A 23,462-nucleotide genomic window follows, 5' to 3' on the forward strand; every position below is an offset into this window, starting at 1 on the left:
TTTTTTTCTAAATTTTAGAGACATGGTGTCACTCTGTTGCCTAGGCTGGAGTACAGTGGCATGACCATACTCCCCTGTAACCTCAAAGTCCTAGGCTCAAAGTCCTCCCATCTCAGCCTCCTGCATAGCTAAGACTATAGGCATGTGCCACCATACCTGGCTAACTTAAAAAAAAATTTTTTTTCTTATAGAGATGAGATCTCACTATGATTCCAGGATTGTCTCAAACTGGCCTCAAGTGATCCTCCTGCTTCAGCCTCCTAAAGTGTTGACATTACGGTCATGAGCTGCCATGCCTGGCCTTTTTTAAAAATAGCTTTATTGAGATATAATTCATATTCTATGAAATTCACCCACTTAAAGTGTACACTTCAGTGAGTTTCATCACTATCTAATTTTACAACATTCTCATTACCCTACAAAGAAACCCAGTAGCAGTTACTCGCCATTCCCTCCTTTCCCTAGCCCCTACAACCACAAATCTACCTTCTTTCTCTATGGAAAGAGACAGAGATTCCTATTCTGGACACTGCATATAAATGGAATCATTCAGTATGTGGCCTTTTGTGACTATCTCAACTCTTGTCCCCTCCTCCACTCTATTCCACTCTTCACAGTTACCAGATTGATTTTTTTTTTCTGAGATGGAGTCTTGCTCTGTCACCCAGGCTGGAGTGCAGTGGCACAATCTCAGCTCACTGTAACCTCTGCCTCTCAGGTTCAAGTGATTCTCCTGCTTCAGCCTGCTGAGTAGCTGGGATTATAGGAATGTGCCACCATGCCTGGATAATTTTTGTACTTTTAGTAGAGATGGGGTTTTACCATGTCTAATCTCAAACTCCTGGCCTCAGGTGATCTGCCTGCTGCAGCCTCCCAAAGTGCTGGGATTGCAGGCATGAGCCATCACAGAGAGCCGAGATTGATCTTTATAAAACACAACTCAGGCTGGGCATGGCTCACACCTGTAACCCCAGCACTTTGGGAGGCTGAAGTGGGTGGATCGTTGGAGTCCAGGAGTTTGAGACCAGCTTGGACAACACAGCGAAACCCTGTTACTACAAAAAAAAAAAAAAAATTAGCCAGGCATGGTGGCATGCACCTGTAGTCCCAGCTACTCAGGAGTTTGAGGTGGGAGGATTGCTTGAGCCTGGGAGGTCGAGGTTGCAGTGAGCCGTGATGGCACCACTGTACTCCAGCCTGGGAAACAGAGTGACACCTTGCCTCAAAAAACAAAAAAACACCAACCCCCGCCCCCCCAACTTATGTCACCCTCTGGCTTAAAATCCTTTAATAGCTCCTGGTAGGTTGCAGGATAGAGCTCATGTACATAATGGCCCTTCCCAAGCTGCTTCCTGTCCATCCCCCCAACCAATCCAACCACTATTCTCCCTTTATTCCATTCAAACATTCGTTTCCCAGATATAACATCCCATGTCACACCTCCACAGCTTTCCCATGTGTTTGTCTTTGCTCGGAGCATGCTTCTCTGTCTTCCTTATCTACATACTTGGTCCTCTCCTCTTAACTCTACTCAGACCTAGTGACTCTGACTCAGATGCATGGTGCCTATGTTGCCATGGCACCCATCTAGCAAACCCATTTTTAAAGCTGCAACACCGCTTTATCTTCTCCCATGAGACCATTAGATACTAGCTGAGGGCACAGACCACATCTCACTTAAGTCTTCAGCATTTAGCTAAGTGTGTGACATGAAGGAGTCACTTCAATACTTGTTCTGTTGATTGTCAGTAATGATCTTGGAATTAGCATTTGTTTATGCTCACCCCCAAAAAACAGGAGGCAATTTGCAGCAAAGAAGCTCAAAAGTCACACACACAACCAAATTTCCTAAGACATGCAAAGGGCACAGGATCTGCACATGACTATGAGGACTACACCAAAAAACATTCTTCATAGAAAAAGCAATGGACGAAAACCATTCTGGTTTGGTGGAGTTCCATGACAAAACAAAGAAATTGTTTCATTGCCAATTTTTCATGTTTAAAACCCAAACTAATAACTGACTTTGTCCTTGAAAAACTGCCTAAAGAAGTTATGTTGTAGAAAATATTTCTCATTTTTATAGAAGAATTTAAGCCACTTTGGGAGGCCGAGGCGGGCAGATCACCTGAGGTCGGGAGTTTGAGACCAGCCTGACCGACATGGAGAAATCCCATCTCTACTAAAAAATACAAAACTTAGCCTGGTGTGGTGGCACATGCCTGTAATCCCAGCTACTTGGGAGGCTGAGGCAGGAGAATCCCTTAAACCTGGGAGATGGAGGTTGCGGAGAGCTGAGATTGCGCCATTGTACTCCAGCCTGGGCAACAAGAGCGAAACTCCATCTCAAAGAGAAAAAGAAGAAGATAAAAAATAATTTAAGCATGTAAGTACATTTAATGAGCCATCGGGTGATGAAAGTAATTTCTGATAGGGGAAAAGTATAAAAAAGTACCTGTAGATAAACCTTCTTCACACCAGGCACATAATCTGCAATCCGGCCAAAGAGCAGTCGTCCAACTCCTGAAGTGATGCCAATGCACATGAGAACAACCTCTTTATTTTTTTCATCTTGAAATCTTTCATTTACATGTTTCATCTGTAGGCCAAAGAGAAAGAAACCACACTAAATATGGTAGAAAAACTTGGCAAGTTTGAGGCTTTGCATCAAATGCATTTGCTTCTCTGCAATGTTATGGGCTCTCAACTTTCTCCAAATTCGATATTTATGAAATTTGTCCTGTGATAATTTTTCATGAAAACATATGAAAAAAATTTAACATGTTTTAGTTTTCATTTTAAAAAGCATTTTTATGGCTGGGCACGGTGGCTCATGCCTATAATCCCGGCACTTTGGGAGGCCGAGGTGGGTGGATCATCTGAGGTCAGGAGTTCGAGACCAGCCTGGCCAAACATGGTGAAACCTCATCTCTACAAAAAAATTCAAAAATTAGCCAGGCGTGGTGGCACACGCCTATAATCCCAGCTACTTGGGAGGCTGAGACAGGAGAATCGCTTGAACCCAGGAGGCGGAGGTTGCCGTGAGCTGACTGCACAACTGGACTCCAGCCTGGGCAAGAGAGCAAGACTCCGTCTCCAAAAAAAAAAAAAAGCATTTTTATAAGAGTTTTTATTTTTCAACAAAGGGTTAGAAGCATGCAATTATAAGCTATATTGAGCCATTAGCTAAAGGAAGAGAACAGACATCTGAACATACCTATTCTCTCAAGGTCACCCAACGACCCGTTATATTATCTGCTCCCTAAGAGACAGTTCAAGGGTCAATTCTGAAGTTTTATTTCTTCTAGGAGGACCTGAACCAAATCGACACCCCTGAAATGAGTTATAACAGAGCTTCCAGAATGAAAGCATAAGGTTCTCTACCTGTAAAGTTGCCTATTTGTGTAGCATTAGAACAGATAAAAATGCAGGGGCAGCTTAACAGAGCAGTGAAAAGATAAACCACTGGAGAGGCAGACTGCTTGCGTTCAAGTCCTGGTTCTGTTCTTACCAGCCTTGTGGCTTTGAGAAAGTTCTTAACCTCTAGGGTTTCAGTTTCTTTGTCTGTAAAATGGAAATTGGAGTAGTACCTACTTCAGAAATTGGTTGTGAGGATTAAATGTCTGTGTAAAGAGCTTAAAACAGTGTTTGGCACACAGTTAATAACAATCAGATATTAATTTTAGCCTTCTTTTTTCAAAGGACCTTTCTCCTCCACGTACAGTGTACATATAACAGAGACTACAGTGACCTGTGGGCCATAGATAGCCAGTGAGCATATTCTGTTTGACGTTTCCATAATGCCCGACAATCACCATCCCCCACACCACACATGGGTCTCAGTCTTGGAAATCTGCAAGCAAATTTCCCACCAAATACAACTACCCGTATAGTGCCCATGTGGCAGTGAATAGCCTTCCTGGATGATATCTCTTTAAAACACTTCTCATTTTGCATTTTAAAAGCCCATTTATGTATACCAACACCATCTCTTTTTTCTCTTCTCTTTCAAAACTATTAACTGTTTTCCCTAACTTCTGTGTTTTCATACTGGTCCAGAATAATCCTCCTAAATATGGCTTTAATCTCATCAATTCCTTATTCAAAGGCGGCCCACTGCCTACATTTACACTCCTTAGTTTGGTATTCAAAGCCTTCCGTAATCTGTTGCTAATCCATCTTTGTACCTTTATTACCTACTGATCTTTGACTCAGAAGTAGAAAATTCATCTGACTTATAAGCCTGGGTTAAACAAAACAAAACAAAACAGTAGAAAATTAAATGTCTAAGGGCCCGGTGAAATAACACAAAAAAGTAAAACAGGTTCATTGGAGAGAAAGGACATATATTTCAGTCGATTATTATCATATAAGTCTACCAATGTTGCCAAATCTACCTCTAGGATCCCTTTAATTTAAAAGAAAAGTCAGAAATTCAGATTTTGTGTGGAAATGTTGGCACCTAATTTAAATTTAGGACACTGTGTGATCCAGCTCTACAAAAGTCACACAAAACACGTCTGCAAACTGCATTAGGCCTGCTTTGATCTCAGCCCTAATCGCATCTGGCCCAGTAGGACAGGTTTATTCACAATGTCACTTAAACATGCCAAGATGTTCTTACCCATCTACATTTCTGCTGCCTCTTCTACCCTCTTCAACTTCTTAACTTCTTGTTATTGCCAAAAGTTTTCATTTGGTACCTGAGGTATTCCGTGTTCCTACCCAGCCCTGTTAGTGTCTCTACACATTCTCTTAAGCAGACACTTCATGTAAAATTAGACGTATCCACTCCTGTTTCAAAGGCACCTCAAAGTCAACAGGTCCCATGCTGAACTCAACTCACCCTCACAAATTGCCTGCCCCCCATTTCAGTTAATACACTACTATTAGCCCAACTACCCATGGCAGAAACTGACAGCTACCCTAGATTATTCCCTTTCCCTCTTCAAATCCAAGAGTCACCACTGAATCCTGATGATTTACTTTCTAAATCTCTCAGACTTGCTTCCTTTGGCCCACGTTCCTCATGGTATTTTAGTTCTGTTCTTACCACTCCTCACCGGGACCACTACAGCAGCCTTCTAACATGCTTTTTGCTTGAACCTTCACTACTAATTCTCTCCCCTCTAACCTATGTTCCCTGAGAACACCAGGTTAGGTTCAAAATGAACCTGTCTCAAACAAACAAAAATAAGACACATTCTTTAGTATTCATAAAAGACTGAATCTACCAGGCATCTTTTTTGATGAAACTAAGAACACCTGTCTGTCAAATAGCTATTATTCCTTATTAATGGTTTCTTTTTCCCCCGCCCTACTTTGTAATCCTTAAAAGGAATAAGGTGAAATGTTTGAGGTATTTTGAAAGAAGATAAATTGGGTAAATTCAAATTATGCTTAGGTGGGAACTTAGGTCTTCAACTAGAAGGGGCATTATTTATTTATTTATTTGAGATGGAGTTTCGCTCTGTCGCCCAGGCTGGAGTGCAGTGGCGCAATCTCAGCTCACTGCAACCTCCACCTCCCTGGTTCAAGCGATTCTCCTGCCTCAGCCTCCAGAGTAGCTGGGATTACAGGTGTCCACCACCACGCCCGGCTAATTTTTGTATTTTTAGTAGAGATGAAGTTTCACTATGTTGGCCAGGCTGGTCTCAAACTCCTGACCTCAAGTGATCTGCCTGCTTTGGCCTCCTAAAGTGCTGGGATTACAGGCATGAGCCACCACGCCCAGCCTAGAAGGGGCATTATTTAACTGAATTTTGTTACTGTCATGATTATTTAAATAAAGCAAGAACTTCAGCTTCTAATACTCCCTCCCTATTCCCACCAAAATCTGCAAACTAAAAAAGTTTCTTTGGTCAGTATGTGAGGGAATCTGGGGATGCTGGATCTCTGGATCCTTTCTCACTGAGGCAGTAGATACCCAAGAGGTCTGGTATGTTCTACTTGTATTCTGGGCCATCCATGACTGCTGCTGTTTTATAAATTTCTGCCCATCTGTCATCCTCTGGAGACTGGCCTGCCCTTTAGTTCAGCAGAAAGTGAACACAAGACACAATGGATATTTCTAACAGAGAGTTGTGGAGATATGGAAATGCTGGAGACATGTTCTCATACTTAACCTAACTTATTTTTTAAACCAATTCAAAGCTTATACTAGAGGCCACTGTCTACACAGGGGATAATATTATGTTGTAGAGCAGTTGTTTAAAGTTAACTTTAAAGATAAGTTAGACTTTATCTAAATGTATTAAGTGTCAGGAATTCATCTTTGTGTTTTTTTTTGATGGAGTCTCACTCTTTCGCCCAGGCTAGAGTGCAGTGGTGCGATCTCGGCTCACTGCAACCTCTGCCTTCTGGGTTCAAGCGATTCTCCTGCCTCAGCCTCCTGAGTAGCTGGGATTACAGGTGCCCACCACCAAGCCTGGCTTATTTTTGTATTTTAAGTAGAGACGAGGTTTCACCATGTTGGTCAGGCTGGTCTCAAACTCCTGACCTCGTGAAACACCTGCCTCGGCCTCCCAAAGTGCTGGGATTACAGACATGAGCCACTGCACCTGGCCAGGGATTCATCTTTTATTTATGTTCTTAAACATCTGTTTAATTCTGGGTTGCACACTTCCAGGGGATTAACAAAACCTTGCTAATTGACATCTTCGACACTGACTGTGTCTGAAACATTTTTTTCTTTTTGAGACAGAGTTTCACTCTGTTGCCCAGGCTGGAGTACACTGGCACAATCACAGCTCACTGCAGCCTCGACCTCCTGGGCTTAAGCAATCCTTAGCCTCCCGAGTAGCTGGGACCACAGGTACATGCCACCACACCCAGCTAATTTTTAAATCATTTTTGTAGAGACATGGTCCTGTTATGTTGTCCAGGCTGGTCTCAAACTGCTGGGCTTAAGCAATCCTCCACCCTTGCCCTCCCAAAGTGCTGGAATTACAGGCATGAGCCACCACACCCGGCCCTGGGTAACTGTTTCTGACCAGCCAACTGAAGGCAGGTTCCTCTCCCCTCACTAGAGCCCACAGACAGATTCTGTTTTTTGAGAGGTCTCAGGCAGTAGCCCAAGAAAGTGATCATCTCACTGGAATGGCCTCAGCCCTGGCCTCTCTCTTCTCCACCTCTCTTACAGGGGAGCCACAGTGTAAGACATTTGGAGACATCAGATGGTGTTCTGGTGAAGAAGCTAAGGCAGAGTCCTCTAGCTCTCACATATCAACCACAGAGAAAGTTAAATGGGTGGCCACAGTACAAAAGCAGCTCCAATAAAGCCGATGAACATGCATTAGAAACTCAAGCTTCTCATCACCAAATGGTTTCCTGATAGAAGAATGCCCAACAGAAGGGAACCCCAAATCACTATATTTACAGAAACCTGTGAGGTGCAGTGCTGGTACACATCTGCAAAGCAAGGATGCCACTGATCAAAAAGGTCCAATAATTACCTACTGTACTGTTTTCTAAGATTGTGTAATTTGGCCATGCCTTGATGGTCATTATCTTCCTCCTTTTAAGGGGGTGAGTACTTTTTGTTTAATGTCTTTCATGTAAGGTTTATGGAATTTATTAAATAAATATGATAAAATACTGGTGCACAAAAGTTAGACTATATATCTTTGGGGAGTCATAGTTTAAAAAGAAGGGGGATTACTGGAGACTCTTCAAACAAAAGTAACTTTATTTCTGACAGAGGACTTGGAGTAACAGCTGACTGACAACTACAAAGTGCTAACAAAGGCCGTATACAGAGGCCAGGAAAGCAGGGCAAAAACAGGCCCAGGGGAGGAGTGGAGACTGTAGGACTAAAATAATCACAACTGTCTTCTAGGCAGAACTGAACAAAACAACCCCTCCGCCCCCACCCAATAGTTATCATCCACTGCTGTTGCAGTTAACTATGCTCTCTGGGAGATAAGATTTCAGTCACCCAGTCATCATCTGTATTCGTTTATAATTATTTTGATTCATCTCTGTCCTTCCTCATCAGATACACATCATCAAACTGAAAAGAGGTGGACAATAGGCATGTACATTCATTTTATGTCTAGGAGAATAAACTCTTTGGGGGAGGGAGGGAATCTGTATGTTTTACATTTACATGGTACATCAAAAAATGGGATAATAAATCCTACATAATATTTACAGCAATTATGGAATTCAAACTGATTCTTTTAACTCCCTACTTTCCAATACGGACACTAAGTTCCAAGCACTTTTACTCACTGCTGTTCACACCAGAGACTGGCAGCTTCAGCCTGTTGCCTCTCATTTACTGCATTTTGGAGTAATTCTAAGAAAATATCCATCTAACATTTGAAAAGCTATTCCATAACTCTAGAAGACCATTCTGCCTAAATACACTTTTTTGAAAGGTAAACTCAAAAAGCCTGGCCCTTTAAAAAATAGATGTACATTCGAAAGGGAATAGAAAGCCTGCAAGAGTGGGTTAATGGATAATCTGAGTTTGTTACAAATCAAAACTTAACACTACCCTTTGACTTAAAAGTAGGATTAACAGAAATCTTCTGAATGAAATGAGACAGTTTATTTTGTTTTTTTCTTTCTTTTTTAAACGACTGTGTTTCCTCTGGCTGTGCTTTTGCTAGAGGAAGTAAATTAAAACAAGTGGGGCACTCCCTTAGGAAGTTCTGCATGAGCACTGCACACAAGCAAGCCGAGCGAGGTGATTAAAGGTGGAAGAAAACTAACTCCATAGATCTGAGTACATAAAATTAATCCCTTTACACCAGAACACACTAAAATAAAACTTTATGGCCACTGATAGATATTCATTGATTAGACTAGCCCCAAAATGTCCTCTTAGCTTCTTTAATCTGATCAACTGTGCCTTGAGACTAAGGTATCTCTAAGATGTGCTTGAAAGGAAAAATTTCTTTGCTTGCCAACATGTTTAAGGACTGACATCTTTTGGCAGCACAGTGTCTATTTTTTAATGATATTTCTGTTGTGACTAAACTGTGGTGCAGGTACCTGCTCCCTCCTCAGCAGCTGACCAGGTGGAGAGCAGACCTTTGGCCTAACAGGACTGTAGGAGGCATGGGTGGTTGGTTCTGTTTGTTTTTTTAAACAGCTGATCTTTCCATTTCATTAAGATGGGTTTCCATGGTGTAGATAATCACGCATATCTACTGTTAAGACATGAAAAAGTACTGGGAAAAAAGAAGTTTCTGTAGTGCAGATTATTTAATAGCTACCAAAGGGCAGAAGAAAAAAAAAAGTTCAGAAGGAAGAGATGGCTAATGGTTTAAAGAACCTGATTTTGAAAAAATTTCTAACTCTAAAAATTCTTTAAAAGCCTTTGTTATTTCTACTTTTTTTTTTTTTTAAACAATTTTCCCTGGATTACAAACAAAACAAACAGTCCACCTATGACGTAGCATCATTTAGATAAGATCAAGATTTAGTAAAATGTCCTAGAGGAATTACCAACCAAAACCAAGTTGGATTTAGATGCCAGTTTAAATAACCCTGCATTTTAGAAGTTTAAAGTAGACTTCATCTTAAAATAGAAAATAAATCACTAGGATTTTTAGGTAACTTGAAATTATTTAGTGGCTCTAAATAATTTCTGTGCCAGATATTTCACAAGTTATCAAAAATTGTTTTGTTCCTTCCTGAACAATGAAAGATTTAGTCTGTTAGTTTATTTAAATTTTTATTAATTCCACCTACATTCGATTTTTTTTTTTTTTTTTTTTTTTTTGAGATTGCTTTTCTGCCTTGTTGCCCAGGCTGGAGTGCAATGGTGTGATCGCAGCTCACTGCAACCTCCACCTCCCAGATTCAAGCGATTCTCCTATGTCAGTCTCCCATTTAACTGGGATTACAGGTGTCCGCCACCATACCCAGCTAATTTTGTATTTTTAGTAGAAACAGGATTTCACCATGTTGCCCAGGCTGGTCTCGAACTCCTGAACTCAGGTGATCTGCCCATCTCAGCCTCCCAAAGTGCTGGGACTACTGGTATGAGCCACCACACCCAGCCTAAATTCAAATTTGATTCGGAAGTTTCTTTTTTGGAGTTTCATTCTTGGCACACCAGACTTACCACTCTCTCAGATCCTTGGTTCCTGGCAAGTTTGAATGAACACAACAGACTGTGTCTATGCTGGTCATCAAGATGGCTCCTGAGGGCTCAGCCATGGTTGGCAGCCTACCTGCACGACTGACTGACTCTGATACTTTGGTAGAGCACTTTGAAGATAGAAAAGTGGTTGCAAAGGCTCTGTAGATGTGGACTCCTGTTTGTGATTCGTGCTCCTTTGAGGTATCATGTACTTCCATATTTTACATTTATTTAAAAACAAGAAAAGGGGACATGCTCTTTAAACTTATTCTTTGGTTGATCTGGTGATAAAGTCACCTATCGGCTAAATGTGCATGCAAATGAACAGGTAGGTGTGGGTTATGGAGTCTCTAATCAAGAGTGGAATTACAGTCATGTGCTACTTAATAACATTTCTGGTCAAAGATGAACCACATATACAACAGCAATTCCATAAGATTATAATCCTGTACTTTCACGGTACCTTTTCTATGTTTAGATACACAAATACCATGTGTTACAACTGCCTACAGCATTCAGCACAGTAACATGCTGTACAGGTTTGTAGCCCAGGAGCAATAGGCTATACGTATGCCATATAGCCTAGGTATGTAGTGACTACACCATGTAGGTTTGTCTAAGTACACTCTCTGATGTTTGCACAACAATGAAATTGCCTAAGGATACATTTCTCAGAACATATCCTCATTGTTACGAGATGCATGACTGTACATGAATTTGGAAAAATAGTCCAAAGTGAACAAATGCACCCAACAAAAGGCTAGTTGAAATGGTATTGAATTTTAGAAGTTTAATATAGCCTTCTTTATCTTTTTTAGATGGAGCCTCGCTCTGTTGCCCAGACGAGTGCAGGGGCAGAATCTCAGTTCACTGCAACCTCCACCTGTGGGTTCAAGAGTGCTTCCTGTCTCAGCCTCCCAAGTAACTGGGATTACAGGCGTGAGCCACCATGCCCAGCTAGTTTTTGTATTTTTAGTAGAGATGGGGTTTCACCATGTTGCCCATGCTGGTCTCAAACTCCTGACCTCAAGTGATCTGCCTGCCTCGGTCTCTCAAAGTGCTGCAATTACAGGTGTGAGCCACCATGCTTGGCTTAAGATTGGCTTCTGATATGGTTTGAATGTTTGTCCCTTCCATATCTCATGTTGAAATGTGATTCCCAATGTTAGAGGTGGGACCTGGCGGGAGGTGACTGGATTTTGGAGGTGGATCTATCACGAGTGGCTTAGCACCACTCCCTTGATGATAAGTCAGTTATTGCTTGAGTTCACCAGAGATTGGGTTAAGAGTGTGGCAGCTCCCCACCGACACTCTTGCTCCCCACCGACACTCTTGCTCCCCACCGACACTCTTGCTCCCCACCGACACTCTTGCTCCCAAGCTCATCAAGTGACCTGCTGCTCCCACTCTGCTTCTGCCATGAGTAAAAGCTCCCTGAGACCTCACCAGAAACTGAGCAGATGCTGGGGCCATGCTTCCTATACAGCCTGCAGAATCGTGAGCCAATTAAACCTCTTTTCTTTATAAATCATCCAGCCTTGCGTATTTCTTTATAGGAACACAAGAACCGAATACAGCTTCTTTTTAAAACAGAAAAGGATACATTCAGGAAGCATTATTTAAATCACTGGGATCTGGGGTAACTTGATAACTTATTTAATGACCTTGGCAGTAGTGTCAATAAGCAAGTATTTTGTAAATTCACAAAATTGGTTCTACCTTATTCTGTTGGTTATTGACATTTTAACTTAGTTTAAGATTTGACTTTTGAAAGAAACAAATAAATTAGGCCATTAGTTCTTATTCAGCTTCCTAATTTTTCCCTTAATTCTGAAGTGAAGAAAAATGGATCCTTCCATGAAAATTCTACCTTCTAACCTCTCTTTACTAAGATTTAGGCTAATGATGTTGGCTAAAGTGCTACTTTGCAAAGTCTCCTATCTATCTTTCTCTTTCCCTCGGTCTTTGGAAGGCATGGTGTTCAGTCTTTTTTATTAATCCTAAGAGCCATCTAATTGCTGGCTCAAATTTGCATCCATAAATCTAATTTGTTTTTACCAGAATGAAGATTAAAATTTGTTGAGTAGACCTAGATCAGCTTTCCTTCCACTGTTATCATTTCCACATACTTCTGATATTGTCTATCCCAACTGTTCCTTTTCTTATCCTTATTTCAGAGTTCTGTCGTGGGGATTGGGGAAATGAAATCAACATTAGTCTCTTAGTATCCGTGGGGAACTGAACCCACACCTCCTCGGATACCCATATCTATGGATGCTCAAGTCCCTGATATAAAATGTTGTAGTATTTGCATGTAACCTATGCATATCCTCCTGTATACTTTAATTAATCTCTAGATTACTTATAATAACCGATACCATGTAAATGCTATGTAAATAGTTATTCTGCATTTTTATATTTCAACGCTCTACACAGAGAAACTTCTCTAGTAACAGACTATGATCCCCAGAAATGGTCCCTGAAAGTCCAGTCTCCTGTTGTTGTTGTTGTTGTTTGTAGAGATGTGGTCTTGCCGTGTTACCCAGGCTGATCTCAAACTCCTGAGCACAAGCAATCCTCCCACCTTGGCCTCTCAAAGTTCTGGGATACAGGCATAAGCCACTGAGCCCAGCCTGTATTTTGTTTTTAATCTGTGTTCTTTTTTATTGTTTTTGTTTTGAGATGGGGTCTCGCTGTTGCCTAGGCTGGAGTGCAGTGGTATGATCATGGCTCACTGCCACCTCAACCTCCCAAGTAACTGGGACCATGGGCACGTGCCACTATGCTCAGCTAATTTTTTATTTATTTATTTTTATTTTTATTTTTTTGAGAAGGAGTCTCGCTCTGCCACCCAGGCTGCAGTGCAGTGGCGGGATCTTGGCTAACTGCAACCTCTGCTTCCCCGGTTCAAGAAATTTTCCCTGCCTCAGCCTCCTGAGTAGCTGGGACTACAGGCAGCTGCCATCATGCCTGGCTAACTTCTGTATTTTTAGTACAGACAGAGTTTTGCCATGTTGGCCAGTCTGGTCTCGAACTCCTGACCTCAGGTGATCTGCCTGCCTCGGCCTCCCAAAGTGCTGGAATGCTCAGCTAATTTTTTATGTTTTTGTAGAGATGGCATCTCACTATGCTGCCCAGGCCAGTGTTATTTTTATTGTTTTCTTCCACCCAAATATTTTCAATCCATGGTTGGTTGAATCCAAGGATGTGGAATCTTGGATATAGAGGACTGCTTATATTTTAAATATGTTGAGTTTTGTCTGGTAATTATACAGTGTTCAGGAAGAAAAGGACCACACCTTGGTAGGAAGACAGATAAGAAAGTGGAAAGCCTGTGTACTCTGGATTAAGGCAGCCTACAGAGCAGAGAGAAAACTTCTTTGGACAGGGAATCAGATGGCCTTGGCACGGCAGTGAAAGAAATGTCTTTGGAGTCAAATTATGAACTCTACTCCTTATTGAGGCTAAAATCTTGGGCATCAGTTTCCCAGTCTCAAACACTACACGTTGGTTCACAATTTGGTTCACAATTTCGTTCACAATTTAGGCAGCAACACCTCATTAGAGTTGTTTTGGAAATTTGTGGGGACTATTTTTATCTTTCTGATATACTTTCGCCCAAGCAGTAACTTTTCTTACTTTTTAATTTTTTATTGTGATAAATTCCTATCTCATAAAATTTGCCATTTTAACCAGTTTAAGTGTACTCTATTAAGTACATTTACATTGTTGTACAACTGTTACCACCGTTCTGCTCCAGAACTTTTTCATTTTCTCAAGCTGAAACTCTTCACCCATTAAATAACTCTTCATTTCCCCCTCCCCTTGGAGGCCACCATACAACTTTCAGTATTTATGAATGTGACTTCCCTGGGTACCGCATCTAAGCGGAACCATACAGTATTTGTGCTTTTGTGCCTGGAGTATTTCACTTGGTGTAGTGTCCTCATGGTTCATCCATGTTGTAGCACGTATCCCAAGCATTATCTTACTTCTTTTATTTCTCCTTACTGTAACAAGTGAGACATTACTGAGGTTTAAAAACATTATGTATATAGGTAGGTCTTCTTTCTTTTTTCTAAAATCAAAGACTGGAATATAGAGGTCTTCTTATCTAGGAATTTTATTTCAGGAGAGAAAAGGAGGCACTGAGTATGACACTGCTTTGGGTACATTACAGGGTTGCTGTGAAGGTGAAAGGGATGCAGAGTTGAGAAAGTGCCACACGAGGAAGCGGGGATGGTGGGGACATGAGGTGATTCCTAATCCTGGGCAATTCTGACTCCATAATTCAGAACAGCTCTGAGGGCTCAAGAGTCTAGCAAAGAAATACCTGGCAGAAAAAGCAATTAATGCTTGAGGGATCAACAGGGAGCTAAGAATTGTCCTCTGAGAAAATGCTGAAAAGGGCAGGGTCAGGAACTGAAAAGTCCCTGAGAGAGCTCCTGAGGAGTAAGGAGCACATAAAAGAAAACATGTGTTCACAGAAGCAGAGATAACAAGTTGGGACAGGGACACTTGGTTTATTACTGAGGATATTATAATGCTTCATAAATTCAATCATCAACATGTGGCAGCATTCTAAATCCCACTGATATGTGTGTGGGTCAAGAGGGGCGTGGGCATCTGTTAACCTACTTGTTGGGTGATGTTCACACTCAGACACCCCATTCTTCTGGAAGCAGCAGCTGGGAGAAGGCACAAAGCACAGGGCATTATTTTACTCCAGCAAGACTGACTATACCTCTTGGCATCCTTTTCCATACCTTTAAGTTATTTCACATTGAAACTAGTCAAGATAATTATAAAATCACTTTTATTTCTATGAAGGTTTAAACCTCACCCTGTCATTAACTACATGTGTGTGACCTGAGAAAGTCTTTTAACTAACTCTTCTCCCTGCAAGATGGAGATAAAACTGTTCTTACCTTATTATACATTGAAGAACAAAGAAAAAAAGCACTTGAAGAACATAAAGTGCTATTAGAATGTAAAGTAGTCATGAGCAGAGAAATTAGTAGACCTTGCACTCTACCAGCCTATAAACTTAGCCAGCCTATAAACTCAACCTGAAATCAGTTAAAAAAAAAAAAAGAAAAGAAAAGAAAAGATGGAGTGCCAGGCACATGCTAGGTGCTGGGGCTAGAGCAATGAAGAGAAGACGCTCTCCCTACCCTTGTGGAGTGTTCAGTCTGCCTTACCCATTTCTTCCTTAGCATTTCCTGAGGTGTTAGGACACTTCCCACACAAAACTCCCCAATGTACTAATGTATTTTGTAGATAAATCCACAGTTTTCACCAGCCTTTCCCATACTTACATAGACTATATTACCCAATATAAGGGCCTAACAAAAAATACACTACTGCTGTTTTTCAACTTAAGCTAAAATTAGATATTTTCATATGTTGGTGAGTTTATTTCTCCCTCACAAATTTAAAATATTTTAGAAGTTTGGGGCCTACATTATAGGGATAATTTCCACCCCTGAGAAATCCATGAATCATTTCTAAAAACTACTATTCAATTATCTATGAATATTTATGTTTGGCTAAGTGTAATTTGGAACACAGGACAAACTTGGTCTACCTTACTATAAGCAGCAGCTTTGTTTTAGTTTAATTATTTCTACATGATCAGTTCTCTAGATTTCTTCTGTATTATTTCAAGTTCCTATGCTAGTATATTATATTTTGAAAAGAAAAAACTAGCTTGTTTTGATGAAAGTGTTCTGTAAATACTAAACTTCACATGAATGAGCAAACAAGTGGTCAGAGAAATAAAGATCCTTATTCATCTCAAGTAGGAGAATGCTGGTGAATACCGCCTAAGGCACAAAACTGATAAATGGGCAAATTGTCACTAACCTGAATAGTCAAATTGCAGCAGATGTTGAGATCTGAAGGAAAATAAATGCAATGTTAGAAAAGCTAGAAAACAAGAAAAGCATAGACATCACTGAAAAAAATCTGAGAAAAAGTAGAGACAAAGTAAAGGAGAGAAGGTATCTTAATCATTCACTGTAATAACCACATGAGGCCAGGTGTGATGGCTCACATCTGTAATCCCAGCACTTTGGGAGGCAACCATGGGAGGATGGCTCATGCCCAGGAGTTTGAGACTAGCTTGGGCAACATAGTGAGACTTCATCTCCAAAAAAGGTAGTAAGAAGAATAACCACATGAGAACCAAGTAACACTAGTATATTATTAGAAGAGATAAGTAGTTAATAAAGTATATAATATGGCTTGGCTGTGTTCCCATCCAGATCTCATCTTGAATTGTAACTCCCATAATCCCCATGTGTCCTAGGAGGAACCTGGTGGGAGGTAATTAAATCATGGGAGTGGGTTTTTCCTGTGCTGTTCTCATGATAGTTTCATAAAGGGCAGTTCCTCTGCATGCACACTCTTGCCTCCTGCCACGTAAGACTTGGTTGTGCTCCTCCTCTGCCTTCTGCCATGATTGTGCGGCCTCCCCAGCCATATGGAACTGTGAGTCCATTAAACCTCTTTTTCTTTATAAATTACCCAGTCTCGGGTATGTCTTTATTAGCAGCATGAGAACAGACTAATACAGTAAATTGGTACTGGGTAGTGAGGTGCTGCTGTAACGATACCCAAACATGTGGAAGCAACTTTGGAACTGGGTAACAGGCAGAGGCTGGAACAGTTTGGAGGGCTCAGAAGAAGACAGGAAGATGTGGGAAAGTTTGGAACTTCCTAGAGACCTGTTGAATGGCTTCTGAGGTGGTCTCAGATGGAGATGAGGAATTTGTCGGGAACTGGAGTAAAGGTCACACTTGCTATACAGAGAGACTGGTGGCATTTTGTCCCTGCCCTAGAGATCTGTGGAACTTTGAACTTGAGAGGATGATTTGGGGTATGTGTTGGAAGAAATTTCTAAGCAGCAAAGTGTTCTAGAGGAAGCAGAGTATAAAAGTTTGGAAAATTTGCAGCCTGTTGATGCAATGGAACCATAAAAACCCTAGAAGAAAACCTAGGCAATACCATTCAGGACATAGGCATGGGCAAAGACTTCATGACTAAAACACCAAAAGCGATGGCAACAAAAGCCAAAATTGACAAATGGGATCTAATTAAACTAAAGAGCTTCTGCACAGCAAAAGGAACTACCATCAGAGTGAACAGGCAACCTACAGAATGGGAGAAAATTTTTGCAATCTATCCATCTGACAAAGGGCTAATATCCACAATCTACAAGGAACTTAAACAAATTTACAAGAAGAAAACAACCCCATCAAAAAGTAGGTTAAGGATATGAACAGACACTTTTCAAAAGAAGATATTTATGCAGCCAACAAACATATATAAAAAAAGATCATCACTGGTCATTAGAGAAATGCAAATCAAAACCACAATGAGATACCATCTCACGCCAGTTAGAATGGCAATCATTAAAATGTCAGGAAACGAGATGCTGGAGAGGATGTGGAGAAATAAGAATGCTTTTCCACTGTTGGTGGGAGTGTAAATTAGTTCAACCATTGTGGAAGACAGTGTGGCAATTCCTCAAGGAACTAGAACCAGAAATACCATTTGACCAAGCAATCCTATTACTGGTAAAGGATTATAAATCATTCTACTATAAAGACACATGCACATGTATGTTTATTGCAGCACTATTCACAATAGCAAAGACTTGAAACCAACCCAAATGCCCATCAATGACAGACTAGATAAAGAAAAAGTGGCACATGTACACCATGGAATACTATGCAGCCATAAAAAGGATGAGTTCCTGTCCTTTGCAGGGACATGGATGAAGCTGGAAACCATCATTCTCAGGAAACTAAGACAGGAACAGAAAACCAAACACTGCATGCTCTCACTCATAAGTGGGAGCTGAACAATCAGAACACAAGGACACAGGGAGGGGAACATCACACACCAGGGCTGGTCAGGGGAATGGGGGGCTACAGGAAGGATAGCATTAGGAGAAATACCTAATGTAGCTGACAGGTTGATGGGTACAGCAAACCACCATGGCTGGCACATGTATACCTATGTAATAAACCTGCACATTATGCACATGTATTCCAGAACTTAAAATATAATAAAATAATAAGAAGAAAAAGAAAAACCCATTTTCTGGGGAGGAATTCAAGCCAGCTGCAGAAATTTGCAGAATTTCCATAAGTGAGAAGAAGCCCAATGTTAATTGCTAAGACAATGGTGAAAATGTCCCCAGGGTATGCCACAGACCTTCAAGGTAGCCCCTCCCATTACAGGCCTGAAGGCCTAGGAGGAAAAAATGGTTTCATAGGCCAGGCCCAGAGCCCCTCTATGCTGTGTGCAGCTTAGGGACTTAGTGTACTGTATCCTAGCTGCTCCAGCCATGGCTAAGAGGGGCTAAGATACAGCTCAGGTCATGGCTTCAGCGGGTGCAAGCCCCAAGCCTTGGCACCTTCCACATGGTGCTGAGTCTGTGGGTGCACAGAAGTCAAGAATTGAGGTTTGGGAACCTCTGCCTAGATTTCAGAGGATGTATGGAAATGCCTGGATGTACAGACAGAAGTTTGCTGCAGGGGCAGGGCCCTCATGAAGAACCTCTGCTAGGGCAGTGTGGAAGGGAAATGTGGGATCGGAGCCCCTACACAGAGTCCCCAGTGGGGTACTGCCTAGTGGAGCTATGAGAAGAGGGATACCGTCCTCCAGACCCCAGAATAGTAGATCCACCAACAGCCTACACTGCATCTGGAAAAGCTGCAGACCCTCAATGTCAGCCCATGAAAGCAGCTGGAAGGGAGCCTGTACCCTGCAAAGCCACAGGGGCAGAGCTTCCCAAGGCCGTGGGAGCACACCTCTTACATTAATGTGCCCTGAATGTGAGACATGGAATCAAAGAAGATCATTTTGGAACTTTAAGGTTTAATAACTGCCCTACTGGATTTCAGACTTGCATGGGGCCTGTAGCCCCTTTGTTTTGGCCAATTTCTCCCACTTGGAATGGGTGTATTTACCCAATGCTTGCATCCCTATTTTATCTAGGAAGTAACTAAATTGCTTTTGATTTCACAGATTCACAGGCAGAAGGGATTGCCTTGTCTCAGATGAGACTTTGGACTGTGGACTTTTGAGTTAATGCTGAAATGAGTTAAGACTTTGAGGGACTATTGGGAAGGCATAATTCGTTTTGAAATATGAGGACATGAGATGTGGGAGGAGCCAGGGGCAGAATGACATGGTTTGGCTGTGTTTCCTACCCAAATTTCATCTTGAATTATAGCTCCCATAATCCCCACATGTCATGGGAGCAAGCTGGTGGGAGGTAATTAAACCTTGGGGGCGGGTTTTTCTTGTGCTATTCTCATGATAGTGAATAAGTCTCATGAGATCTGATGGTTTTATAAAGGGCAGTTCCCCTGCACATACTCCCTTGCCTGCCACCATGTAAGACGTGCCTTTGCTCCTCCTCCATCTTCCACCATGACTGTGAATCCTCCCCAGCCATGTGGAACTGTGAGTCCATTAAACTCTTTTTCTTTATAAATTGCCCAGTCTTGGGTAAGTCTTTATTAGCAGTGTGAAAACAGACTAATACAGTATATGAAGAAGAAACAATGATTGGGTCCTACAGCAAAGTATGCAAGATATTTTCATTTTTGACATGCAGATTTTTAATAATACATCAAATAAAAATAAGTTGGATTAAAAAATCCAACTCTTGATTGGCCTTAGAGACTTGAGAAATTCTGTTACAGGCCTCCCAAGAGCAACAGAAAGCTGTCTTATTTTTGTATCTTCAAAGTACCTAATACTACCCTTCACCCAAAAGATGTACTTACTATCAGCTTTTCAATGAAGTTGTCCCTGACTGGCTAAAGTTGTCTCTTACCATTTCTTACCATCACCTTCCATCTCATTTTGTTTTCTTTGAAGAAAATATCACTATTTGAAAATTGCTTTGTTTCTTTATGAACTTACTTGTTTATTGAGCTATGTGTGAGAAAGTATCTGTTCTTAGCATTGTATCCCCACATCTAGAATGTCTGTGGCACACAATAGACACTCAAATGAATACTTGAATCTGTTTAACTGATTTATAATTAGAGCAAGTCAAACAACAATAAATTAATTTAAATATAATTTATTCTAATGGCAACCCTGTTACTGAACTGTGCAACCTTAGGCAAACCTTTTAAACCTCTCTGAGCCTCGGTGTTCATATCTATTAGTAGGAGAACCACTATTAGCGCTGCTTTCCTTATAAAAGGTTACCATGAGAGTTGAATCAGAAAACATATATGTGCGTAAATATCTTCATAGCCTTTTTGGAAGTTAATTGCAAAGGGAATGAATAAATAAAGGAAACATTTTCAGGCCACATAACAACAACAAAAATACAAGAAATACATATAGGGATTGAGAGTAAATTTAATCAGCACACATGAATCTCAGTGGGTAAATTATCATATTTAGATTAACAAAGGCTGAGTACAGTGGCTCATGCCTGTGATCCTAGCACTTGGGGAGGTTGAGACAGGAGGATCACTTGACACCAGGAGTTCAAGGCCAGCCTGAACAACATAGCAAGACCCAGTCTCTAAATATATATATATATATCCTGGTGTCAAGGAAATGTTGTAAGCCTATTTTTGAATGAAAAATAGAAAAACAAAATTACTTAAATTTGAAAATCTTGATGAAAAAGCAATGTAATTACTCTTCGTTTTGCAAAGTAGCAAAGTATTCTGTATAGCTAAGAAAAAAGAAAAAGGGAAGAAGGGAGGGAGGGAAGAAAGAAGGGAGGGAGGGAAAGAGGGAGAGAGAAAGTAAATGAAACTTTTAAACCCTAGTATTTAAGCCTCTAGGCCAAAAACAGAATTAACATTCTAAGCCTTTCTATTTTAATTGGTTGCAGTGCTACGAAGACAGAGATAGGGCAACTCTTCAGTTACATAACTCCATTTTAAATCAATAAAAACGTTTCCAGCACTCTACAACCATCATCCACCAAGCTGGGGACATGTAATGGGGCCCAAGACTTTGCTTCTGTCAGAACCTTATAGTGAACAGAGATAAACACAACCAACAGAGGTAAACCAACCAACATGAAGGAGAGGTCACCTTCAGCAGTCCATTCCTGGCCGAGTGTACAGTGACCTTTGGTTTACAAGGATACAATTGTGAGCCTTGCATTGTCAGGGACAATCTGCTGCACAACAACCTTGTCCCTGAGCTCCAAATAGATCCATGAAAGAAAGATAACAAAGACAGTGCAACTGCTGTTGGCAACTCTGAGAAAATGCATCATGTCAAAATGGCAAAGCAACCTCCTGATTGGGAAGTGAACCCTATGAGTTGACCAGGGTTCGGACAGAAACTAATTTCACTCCTGTAATCATTTTGTTTCTACATACACATTCTGTTTCTATGTACATATTCACAGGCTGGGCTGTAATAAGCTTCCATTTATTTTCCATGGATGTTCTTGGGTGTTACACCCAGTTCTGCTACTTTTATAACTGGCTTTTGGCCAGCAACTTAACCATTCTGTGCCTTAGTTCCTTTACCTTTCTTTTTTTGTAGGGCAGGGGGAGGAGTGCAAATACATGACCTGTACAATGCCTTTCAGGTCCTAAGTTACTGTTACACTTTTTTGGCAGGCACTTAAGTATGTTATTTAAAAGCCACACTTGTAAGAAGACCCAAGCTCAAGCGCTGGTTGCACCATGTACCATTCTTGCAACCCTGAGCAGTTGTTCCGCCACCCCAACTCTGGTTCTTTTCTTGCTAGACAGAAGCCCTGATATTGCCCATTTCACATGGTGGTCCGAGACTCCAGTGACAGATAATGTGGAAGCATCTTGTAGACTAAAATGTTAATAAAAACGTTAACTAAAATGTTAAAAAATGTTAAATCAAAAAGAAATGCGGGAAATTAATGTTATATTTGTCTACAAGAAACCTGTGGTTTTCTTTTAGACAAAGCACACCATTGCATGGGTTGGCGGATTGGGCAAAAATCTTAAACTATGCTCTGAAGCCTAGATGTTGCCATTGTTCTTACCATTTTACTTCAAAAAAGCGTCAATTCAATTTAACACGGATACAGAGATACCGGGATTGCATAACAGAGACAGAGGGATTCCGTGTTTGCAGTTATACACCTCCAAATTGGTGCGCGTTGCCCTTTAAATGAGCACTTTTACAATCTGTTATGAGGGAACATAAACTTTGTAATTACAAGTAAGCTGCCCAAGGGGAGAGGGGCAAAAGAGCCAGAGAGCTAACAATAGGGATAGAAAGGGGGGAAGCACGGGGGAAATAGATGCAACATGGGCAGCTGAGGGCTAACACATCAGCAATGTGCAGCCGCTAGAACTCTGGGTGCTGAAGACCCTTCCTGACGACATGAATACGTAAGAAGGCCTACTTATGCTTATGCTCTATGATCCTTAGAGTCAGTGACTGCAAGGGCTTCTCCCAAAGGATGCCCTAGACATTGAAGGTAAGAAATGTACTCTCAATGGATCAGACAACTCTCTCCACAACCCAAAACCACCTTGTCAATGTCAGGCAAAAGCCACTTAGTATAGCCTCACAAGGGGAAGATTCTTCAAATTAAGATTTCTATTTCTATTCATCCCATATCATAACAATTTATTTTCTAGTTGACATAAAAACATGAAAGGACCCTTATCTAATTGGCTAAATTTAGGTTCCTCAAACTTGAACAAACTTTAATTTGATTATTAATCCAAAGATTTGAGACATGCCAATGTCCATATTAGAAATGAAATTTGAGATGATTCAAAGTATACTGCATTTTATCAAATAAAACCTGAGACACATGCAAAACAAAATGAAAAACCTAGTGAAGGCCAGGTGCAGTGGCTTGCACCTGTCATCCCAGTGCTTTGGTGGGGAGCCAAAGGCAGGAGGATTGTTTGAGCCCAGAAGTTTGAGACCAGCCTGGGCAATGTGGTGAGAACCCCATCTCCACAAAAAATTTAAAAATTAGCCATGTGTGGTGGTGTGCACCTCTGGTCCTAGCTACTTGGGAGGCTGAGGTGGGAGTATTGCTTGAGCCCAGGAGGTCGAGGCTACAGTGAGGTATGATTGCACCCCTGCATTCCAGCCTGGACAAGAGAGTGAGGCCCTGTCTTAAAAAAAAATCCCACTGGTGAAATTTACACATTAGCAAGAGGGAATAGTTTTCCAACATACTAATTCTTTAGAGCTCTCTCAGGAGACTAATGATCCACCAGTGGCCTCGGAGCGTTTATATGTGACTAAATTTCAAGCAGTTTACCTTTTTCCATTTTCCTACAATAGTATTTATGTTAATCAAATAAAGGATAGATCTTGCTATAAATTTGTATATGTCCATTTTTGTTCTTCT

The 23,462-nt window shown here is 41.1% G+C and overlaps 2 protein-coding genes across 2 annotated transcripts in view; one reads left to right on the plus strand and one right to left on the minus strand.

Annotated features, from left to right (window-relative positions):
- Positions 1-23,462, plus strand: part of REV3L (REV3 like, DNA directed polymerase zeta catalytic subunit) — a 659,986-nt gene that overhangs the window by 260,878 nt on the left and 375,646 nt on the right. The window lies entirely within an intron of this gene.
- SLC16A10 (solute carrier family 16 member 10) overlaps positions 1-23,462 on the minus strand; it is a 146,202-nt gene that overhangs the window by 22,542 nt on the left and 100,198 nt on the right. Inside the window, exon 4 of the mRNA XM_050789063.1 lies at positions 2,456-2,599. Coding sequence (XP_050645020.1) covers positions 2,456-2,599 — 144 coding nt within the window. The remainder of the gene's footprint in view (positions 1-2,455; positions 2,600-23,462) is intronic.

The sequence above is a fragment of the Macaca thibetana genome, chromosome 4 (assembly GCF_024542745.1).
Source record: "Macaca thibetana thibetana isolate TM-01 chromosome 4, ASM2454274v1, whole genome shotgun sequence".
Lineage (NCBI taxonomy): Eukaryota > Metazoa > Chordata > Mammalia > Primates > Cercopithecidae > Macaca > Macaca thibetana.